Raw genomic sequence first — 9731 nt, forward strand, 5'->3', positions numbered from 1 at the left:
CCTGCCTCTGCCTCCCAAGTGCTGGGATTAAAGGCGTGCGCCACCACGCCCGGCAATTTTTTACTCTTATTGACAAATTGTGTGACAACAAAATCAAATCACCTGCAGAGTGGACTCCCAAAACCTAGGCCCACCTAATACTTCTCCCATACTGTTATGGGGGGGGGGATAGTTCCCACAAAACCTTCAGTGCAGTGGATCTCTTCCCCCTTTAAAGGAATTTATTTATTCTTATTTATGTGCACCATGCAGGTGCTGAGGCCCGAACGGACTAGATCCCCTGGAGCGGAGTTATAGATGGTTGTGAGTCTCTGCTGTGGGTGCTGGGAACCAAACCCAGGTCCTACGTTAGAGCAGTAAGTGCTTTAAACAATTGAACTATCTCTCCAGCTTTTAGTACAGTGTATTTTAATCACTGAACTATACATTTTAAAAGGTGAGTGAGGGGCTGGTGAGATAGCTCAGTGGTTAAAAGCACATATTCCAGAAGACTCCAGCCCCCACATCAGGCAGCTTATAGCAGCCTGCCTGCAACTCGAGCTCCAGTGAATCTGACACCTCCTCTGGTCTCCACCAACACCCACGTACATATACAAACACATACATACATAAACGCGAGTCTCCAGAGAGACCTTCTAACCCAATCTACTTTCTACAAACAGGGAAATGGGGACACTAAGCAAGACCTAGAGACTAACTATAATTAGAACCATGGCATTCTTCGATGGAATTTGGCGTTAAGTATCAGCTAGAAGGAGCTTAGAGGGAGACAAGGTAACTGAAACCAGAGGGAATCCCTACAGACTGTTAGGTTAACAAGATGGGTCAAAATCCCAGCTCGCTATTTCTTATTAGCTGAGCTTCCAAAGAGAAAGTCACTTTGAGCTCAAAAATCTCCGCTCTCCATCTGTAAAAAGGAAGTAGCATTTAAAAAAAAAAGTTTTGTTGTTTGCTTTTGAGACAGGATCTTATGCACTGCAGGCTAGCTTTGAACCCACGACGTACCAGAGACTCATCTTCAACTTCTGATCCTCCTGCCTCCACAGGCAAACGCCGCCAAGCCGGGATATTCGGTGCTGCCGCTCGAACCCTCGGCTTTGTGTTTACTACGTAAACACTACCAACTTAGTTAAATGCCCAGCCCTTAAAAGTATTTGAGCGGCCAAGTTTTGGGACATGCAAATACGTGCATCATTTTAGCCCGGACACAATAGTAGCTTCCTCTGTGACTTGTCATATGGCTATTTTTGAGGGGCCCTTACGGCCCAGGCTAACCTGCTTGCATCACAAAACCTCCCCTGTCCTCCAAGCTCCCCAGTCAGTTCGGCCAAGGAATCGGGTACACCCTAGTCTGTTCCCACAGGGCGACAGCTCTAGGGGTCCGTCACCTTGTGTTGAAGGTTAGGAAGACCCACACAAGAGCGACTCCTCTGAGGCCCGAGAGAGCTTTAAAAACTTGCCAGCGATCCCGAGGCGGGTCTGGAACTAGGCTCTCTCCAGCGGTGACGGAGGGGACTCTGTTGTCCCCAAGGTTTGGGCTCTCCATCCCTGCTGCTTTGGTCCACTGCGGCGCAGCTACAGCTCCAGGCCGAGAGGTGGAGTAAAACACAACTCAAAACACTGCGGGGAAAGTCAGTCAATCCACACAGCAGCCTTCCCGCCACCGCTTCAGCTACAGACGCCACAGCTAGGGGTCCCGCCAATCAAACTCTCCGTCGTCAAGACTCCCCGCCCCACCCACCTTCCCGGACCAATCGCTCGTGTCATACTTACGCTTCCGCCTCCTGCGTCCCTACGCGCTCGGCGCTTCGGCGGAGGAGCCCGACTCCCTTTTGTACATGCGCACTTGGAGCTTTGGGAAACTCACGCGCGGTTCAATGCGCATGTGCGTTGCTAAGGGTAGCGCAGGTAGCTGAAGTGGTTTGTAGGGAGAAGCCTGTTGCTGCCGAGGCTGGGAGGAGGGGCCCGAAGCGTGAGGGAGACGGCGATGAGGGCCGTGTTGACGTGGAGAGACAAAGCGGAGCAGTGGTGAGGAGCGGGAACCTCGGGGATGGCGGGGGAGGCGGCGGGAACCGGCGCGTTGCCATGGCAACGGGCCTGCGGCCTGGGCAGAGGACTCTGATTCCGAGCCTTCAACTACCCAATGGAAGAGAAACCAAGATTCCTGGAGGGGCTTAGGGATCATCTGAGGGAGGCTGGAGCAGTTTATACGTCATCACCATCCAGTTTCAATTCTCTCTTCTCAAAATTCCTCTTGGTCTTCTCTCATCCACCAGTGTTTTCTCAGCTTCCTAACCATCGTCAAAGTGCCCACACTTTTGTTTATCTGACATTCTTTAAGTTTCTCCAGTTTTTGTTTGTTTTTGAGATAGAGCCTCACTTTAAAGCTCTGGTTGGTCTGGAATTCACAATGTTGACCAAGCTGGTATTGAACTCACAAAGATACATCTGTTTCTACCTCCCCAGTGCCAGGATTAAAAACTTTCGAAGCCAGGCGGTGGTGGCGCACGCCTTTAATCCCAGCACTTGGGAGGCAGAGGCAGGCGGATTTCTGAGTTCGAGGCCAGCCTGGTCTACAGAGTGAGTTCCAGGACAGCCAGGGCTACACAGAGAAACCCTGCCTCGGGAAAAAAAAAAAAAAAAAAAAACTTTCGAGCAGGAACAAACAAAACGGTGCGAGTAACTTGCGTCTAGGTACTGAGCATTTCCACCTGAGCTGAGGTCTACTGTGTCTGAAACAGGACATTTCCATGTACGGTCAGAGAAACGTGCAAGATGCGATCAAATCAAGACATCTGATTAGAAAGTTTGAGTAGTATCAAAATTAGACCTTAAAAGAGTGAGCTTAATTTAATACTTAATTAAAATACTGAGGATTAAGGCTTAGTTTTTAAGAGCACTTCGGGTAAGTTCCAGGACAGTCAAGTCTATACAAAGAAACCCTGTCTCAAAAAAACAAAAACATAAAAACCAAAAAAGAAAAAGAAAAAACATATAGTAAAAAAATGTTGGGCTGGAGAGATGGGCTCAGAGGTTGAGAGCACTGTCTGCTCTTCCAGAGGTCCTGAGTTCTATTCCCAGCAACCACATGATGCTCACAACCATCTATAATGACATCTGGTGCCCTCTTCTGGCCAGCAGGTGTACATGCAGGAAGAATGCTGTATCCATAATAAATAAATCTTTAAAAAAAAATCAAAAAAAGTTTTAAAAAGAGAGAATGACAGTAGAATGACTTTGTCATCTTAATTAATTCAGTGTGATTAGATGTCCTATTCTGTTTTGTCATTAAAATCCACCAGCCAGGAACACATTTCAGGAAATTCTGGCTTGAATAATTCTCAGCTTGACTCAGAGTCTTTCTAGATGGTCTGGTCTGCTTCCCACCACTCTGTCTGTCCTGAGACCTTTCCTTGTGCAACACCGAGATCCTGAATGTCCTCAAGGCTGGCTTTGGAGGAACTTGTACAAATAATAGCTAGTGCTGACATGATTCAGACACTAGCTAAGACCTTGTGCCCTTTACCTCACTGTCTCTTCACAGCAGCTCTAGGTAGCTACTGTAATTATCTCCGCTTTACAGATGTGAAAACTGACTTAGAGAGAGGGCAGATAGATACACATATCTGGGTGTGGTGGAGCCAACTTGCAAGCTCAGGCCACCCTGTTCCAAAGCCAGTACTCCCAGGCTCTGATTTCAGTTAGGTGAGTCACGTGAATAGGTGGCCCTTACTTGTATTAAATGGAAGGGATTTCTGTTACTTGCGGGACATTCTCCTGCATCCTGCTGCTTGGAACATGTCATCTTGTTGGCTTCTTCCATTTTCATAAACGCCTTTGTGGAGGTTAGCAGTAGGGTGCTCAGCAGTCGAAGGTAACTGTTGCCAAGCATAGGATCTGAGTTTGATCCCTAGGGCTCACGTGGTGAAAGGAGAGAACCAAGTTGCCTCTGACCTCCAAAAGTGCTGCATGGTACACATGCCCCAGTAAATAGTTCAGCACTTTAAAAAGGCTTTGATGTTACTTTTTTGAGACAGAGTCTCATGTAGCCCAGCTGGCCTTAAGCTTCAGGTTCTCCTTTCTCATCTTCAGCAGTGCTGAGGTAATAACAGAGTTAGTTTATTTATTTATTTACTTATTTATTTATTTATTTTGGTTTTTCGAGACAGGGTTTTTCTGTATAGCCCTGGCTGTCCTGGAACTCACTTGGTAGACCAGGCTGGCCTCAGAAATCCACCTGCCTCTGCCTCCCGAGTGCTGGGATTGAAGGCGTGCGCCACCACGCCCAGCTAATAACAGAGTTTATTACTTTTCTCTTCACTCTAGTATAAGATTACCCACAGCCAGGGGTGGTGGTCCATGCATGTCTTCAATCCCAGCACTCAGGAGCAGAGGCAGTTGGATCTCTTAAGTTTGAGGCCAGCCTGGTCTACAGAGTGAGTTCCAGCATAGCCAGGGCTACACAGAGAGACAAACAAAGAAACAACAAGGAGCACCCAGTGCACAAGGTGGCAGTAACTGGCAACCAAGCATTGGCTTCCATGTCAGAGAGCAATAGGGAATAACAAGGGCTGTGGCAAACTGGAAGGCTCCCACTCTGCATGAAAGGGGCAGCTGCTGCTCTGCTCCTGCCAATTATCATGGGTAGAAATTTGGCCTGGTATGTGCATTTCTTCCTATTTTTACCAGAAGCTAGGAATCTGCGTTTAAAGTGTGAAATGTCCTAATTTTTAAATGTTGACATCTAATTAGAAAAAACACAAAGTAAAACACCATGTCAGCCAAGCAAAACATTTGCTGGTCAAATGCAGCCTGCTCCGCTCTGTCCTCAACCTCTGGCGCAGAATTCTGTTCATTCTGCTCTTGTGGTGCTTAAGAGTCTGTTGGGTGTAAGAGTTATTTTTTAATCTGTTTATCCCAGAAGTCTAGAAACCTTGTAAAAGCAATGGCTGTATTTTGTTTCCAAATGTTTCGGAAACCTTTTAGTATTTAGTGAGTAGATGTGTGTGTGTTCATGGAGGAATAATCAAGTGAATGAAAGACCAGTGAGGACTGGCTAGCTGCTTTTAGGGCTGTTACAGATGTGAAGCAGTCTATTAGAGTAGGACGTGCAGAGATTCTGTAGGCCAGCAGCCTGATGATGGCTATATATGCCAGCTGATGTAATGGAAGGAAACAGAACAAAACTCACACCTAGATAGAATCCAGCCATCCCGGATGCCCTGACGAGCCCCGCCCCCACTTACTCACAGGCTCCTGCTCTATGCTTGTGCTTCTGGTCCGTTCTTCACTCAGCAAAATAATTCACTTGGGTCCTGATACTGTGCTTCTGTTGCTCTGTTCCTCATAAACCCAGAGTGACCCCTTCCATGTCTTTTGCTGGGTGTCCCCTGGCATTCTTGCCTCTAGGCTTGCTAACATTTAGATTATGCTTTGAAGCTTAGCCAAAGACTCCATTTTCCTACTCATAGATCCTTCTTAACTGATTCTTTCCATCTCTTCTTTCCCTCTTCCTTTCCCTCCCCTTCTTTTGTTCTTTCTTTGTGTGTGTGGGATGTGCATCCATGTGTGTATGCAGATGAACTTGACCGTGCATGGGCATGAGTAGGTCAGAGGTTACCATTGTTATCTTCCTCTATTTCTGTCCACCTTATTTTATTAAATTTTTTATGTTATGTAGATAGGTGTTCTGCCTGCATGTATGCTGGGCACCACCCGAGTGCCTGGTATCAGCAGATGCCAAAAGAGGCAATCAGATCCCCTGAAACTAGAGTTATAGACAGTTGTGAGCCACCATGTAGGAGCTGGGAACCCATGCCCTCTACGAGAGCAAAGAGTACTTTTAAGTGCCGTGCTATCTCTCCAGACCCCAACCTTATTTTTTTGAGATAAGGGTTCAACAGTGAATTTGAATTCACCATTTAAGCTAGACTGGTTAGCCATCAGGCCCCTGGGACCTGCCTGTTTGCACAGCTCAGTCGCTGGGGTTACACGTTTGACTTGTTGTGCCCGGGCACTGGGGATCTAAACTCAGGTCTTCATGCTTGCCTGCAGAGCCAGCACTTTACCCATTGAGCTGTCTCCTCACCTCTAAATGCTTTCTCTTTTAATTTTTTCTTTCTGAACTTTTATCTTTCTTCCTTCCTTCCATATGCTGCTCTAGGTTCATCTCAACCACAATGCCTTATTAGGCTAGCCCACCTTATTCCAGGCAGGCTAGCCCACCTTATGCCAGGCAGACTATCTAGAGTTGAGGGATATTAAGATTGATTGAGGAAGCTAGGGGTGAGGTTCAGTGGTAGAGAGCTTGCCCAGCATGTGTGAGGCCCAGAATTCTTAGCACCACATTAAAAATTTAATGCAGTGAGATAGGAGATCTTCAGCCTAGGAGAGAGCTCGTCTCAGAAAAAGTAGAGGGATGTCTTGGCCTTCAATATGGGGTTGTCGGGGGACAAGAAAGAGTAAGCAGAGTAGCATGTGTGGCTTGTAGTAGCTTTGAAGGGCACCTTGGGACTTCAGTATGCAGAGGACAGTTGGCAGGGCTCACCTCTCATCTCTCAGCAGTGAAGTCTGAGCATGCAGTTTCTCTTTTTCATAAAAGAGGACAAGTTGGGAAAGAGCCTGCCATGGTAGCACAGACTGCCAGAGGGCAGTAAGTCTCCAGCCCTAGAGTATGCTGCCTGAGGTTAGATGGTCATGTGGGGCAGCATTTGCCCTGGGTGGGGTGTTAGATTCCATGATGAAGTCTGTGTCCTTTCCAGTTTGGGGGTTCTATGATGTAATATTATTAAAACCCGGGGATGGGGTTTAAACATAAAATCCTGGCAGGTTGCCAGTTAGGATCAGCGTGTCAGGCCCCTGATCTAGCATATAACATATGTTGGCATAACTTGGTCATTGCCCTCAGGTTGAAGACAAGTGTATTAAGGAGGCACGCTATGAACCAGTCAGGTACAGAGGCTAGGTGCTTGAGAGTGACACTGGGTTGTTTAGATTCCAAGTGCAGCAAGAGGTGACTGGGCAGCAGACTGCTTGCTGCTCTTCCTTTCAGGGGCTCCAAGCTTGGTTCCCAGCACCCATGTTGGACATTGCAGAATCACAAATTAGATATGTATGTTGTAATTTAACAAAGTACATTTCAGGACATCCAGAATGTGAACTTTCACATCTGGGAAGATTGTTCAGGCTTAGCCTAAATAAAACAACAAACATGGAGATGGCTTAGTAGGTAAAGGTCCTTCCTACCAAGGCAGATGACCTGAGTTGGATCCCTGGGACCAACATAATACTCTGGAAAGAACCAACCTCTGCTAGTTGTTCTCTATCACACATGCACCCAGCATGCCTTTGCCTCCTAGAGTAAATAGATAAATGTAAAAGCAGAATGAGCTGAAGCCAAGAGTGGTGGCACATGCCTATCATCCCAGCACTTGAGTAGTGAGGCAGGAGGATCAGAAGCTCAAGGTCATCCTCAGCTATATCAACTACACAGAGAGTCTGGGACCAGACCAGACCATTTTACACATGAGACTGTGTAAAAAGCAACAACAAAAAATGCCAGGTGAAGTCGTTTACATCTGTAATTTCAGCATTTGGGAGGAGTACCATAAGTTCAAGGCCAACCTAGTCTACAAAAGAGTCCTAGATTAGCCTGGGCCAGAGTAAGATCCTGCCCCAACAAACAAATATAAGTAGAACTAACTCAGTCACTGTCAACTCTTGGAGAAGAGGTCCGAGAATCATTATGACTGGTCCAGATGTATACAGGCAAGAAGCTGCCAAACCAAGGACTAGATGAAGGATGCAAACCCATTCCAAGCTAATGCCTCAGCGTGAAGATGCACAGATGCCAGGCACTTTACCCAGGCTGGCCTGCGACTCCTGGCTTTAGGAGGCAGCTGTCTACCTTGTTTTATAGTAAGGGTGGAATTCAGACAGATCAGCTTTCCTGGCCCCGGCTCCCCGCTACCGTTTAGCCTATCACTTGCTGTTTTGAATGTAAAACACGTCAAGGAAGCCCAGGCCTGTTACCACAAAGCAGTGAAGAAGGGCCATGTGGAACTTGGGCCAGGATGTGATACAGAATGCAGTATGCTGAGCTGGAAAGCCAGAGAGGCTGCCTTTGCTCAGCCTCTGTCAGCCAGGCTGTGTGCCCTTTCCTTTCCTCAGTGGGCCTGCCCCCTCTACTCCATTGTGCTGAGGTATGTATGTGCACGTGGGGTTAGCATACACTTTCCCTGTCACAGCTCTCAACTGTTTGCAAGTGTGAAGAGTTTTTTTAACTATTTTTTTTAAAGATTTATTTATTTATTATATGTGTGTACACTGTAGCTGTCTTCAGACACTCCAGAAGAGGGCATCAGATTTTTGTTACAGATGGTTGTGAGCCACCATGTGGTTGCTGGGATTTGAACTCAGGACCTTTGGAAGAGCAGTCGGTGCTCTTAATCGCTGAGCCATCTCACCAGCCCCGTGTGAAGTTTTTATTCAAGGAACCTTCTAGGAGTCTTCTCTGACTCTCCACATGACCCACATACAAAGACACAGGAAGTAAATAAAATAATACTAACACTACAGAAAAGAGGATGGGGGAAGGGAGGTGGTGACCAGAAGGCACTGGGCTTCAGTTAAAGTGGAGGAATATATTTCAGCAGCCTTATGAGGGCCATATTTACATATTTCAAAATGGCTAATGGATAGATTTTTAATATTTCATTGCAGTAAATGATGTCTTTGAGGTGATAAGTTAATTAGCATCCTGCAATATATATTTATATATTATATAAACATGTATCCCATAAATATACACAATTATTATTTTTCAGTTACTTTCCAAATTCTACATGGAATGCCTTGAGTAAGTGGTAATACTTTTTTTTTTTTTTTTTTTTTTTTGGTGGTGGTGGTGGTTCTGAGAAGGCAAGAAAGCCATTATGAATTACTTCATCAACCGTGACATACACCAGTAGCAATAAGGAGGGCTACACAGCCTGAGGGTTGGGCTTTGGGGCCAGGCTGCTGGGACCAGAAACCTGGCGTCACCTCCTCTCTGCAGCTGTTTACTTCCAGGCAGGTTGTTTAACTTTGCAGTTTTCTTATCTGCAGGCTAGGCTTCGAGTTGTGAGGTTGAGAGAATTTAGACAACTGAGCATTTAAACTGTATCCTGTACGCACTAACAATGTACTCAATAAATGTCAGCCACTGGAAAAGCATCCGGAAAAACATTTGACATACCTGGCAATAATCCACGCGAGTGGAGGTAGTGCAGTAGGGCGAGTAGGAATCCAGGCTTCAGAGGCCCTCTGCTTGCTGGGTGTGAGAGGCTTCCTCCCAGCCTGAACCATGCTGTCGTCTATAAAGCAGAGCCTACTCTGTCCTTTCATGACCATGGTAGAGTTGTTTCAGAAACCCCAAAGACACCAAACTGACACATGTTCAAGTCCTCTCTTTCAGACAGCATAACGTCAGTATAGAGACTTGCAGAGAGCCTAGACTTGCCACTCTGCTGTGAATCATCTCAGGATAGCATGGGAGTGCTGTAGAAATCACTTTCATACTCTGCTGTTACAGAATAATGATCTGCTCGCTACAGACATGGCTTTTCTTTGAGGGTGTGTGAGTGCATGCTTGTGTACGTGCATATATGTATGTGTACATACATATATGAGTGTGTATGTATATACATATACATATATATATATATATACATATATATATATATATATATATA

At 46.1% G+C, this 9731-nt stretch overlaps 2 protein-coding genes across 5 annotated transcripts in view; one reads left to right on the forward strand and one right to left on the reverse strand.

Moving 5' to 3' along the window:
* The window catches only part of Mbd4 (methyl-CpG binding domain 4, DNA glycosylase), a 10841-nt gene extending 9165 nt beyond the window's left edge, over positions 1–1676 (reverse strand). Inside the window, exon 1 of one of the 2 annotated variants that reach the window (XM_021191303.1) lies at positions 1461–1676. In XM_021191303.1, coding sequence (XP_021046962.1) covers positions 1461–1546 — 86 coding nt within the window. In that variant the 5' untranslated portion in view covers positions 1547–1676. The remainder of the gene's footprint in view (positions 1–1460) is intronic. The other variant, XM_029535072.1, reaches the window with a different exon arrangement.
* A 170-nt stretch (positions 1677–1846) lies between these two features.
* Positions 1847–9731, forward strand: part of Ift122 (intraflagellar transport 122) — a 67271-nt gene continuing 59386 nt past the window's right edge. For 2 of the 3 annotated variants that reach the window (XM_021191470.1, XM_021191471.1), the window contains exon 1: positions 1847–2028. In XM_021191470.1, the coding sequence (XP_021047129.1) occupies positions 1988–2028 (41 nt within the window). In that variant the 5' untranslated portion in view covers positions 1847–1987. The remainder of the gene's footprint in view (positions 2029–9731) is intronic. The other variant, XM_021191472.2, reaches the window with a different exon arrangement.

This window comes from Mus pahari, chromosome 2, assembly GCF_900095145.1.
Source record: "Mus pahari chromosome 2, PAHARI_EIJ_v1.1, whole genome shotgun sequence".
Classification (NCBI taxonomy): domain Eukaryota; kingdom Metazoa; phylum Chordata; class Mammalia; order Rodentia; family Muridae; genus Mus; species Mus pahari.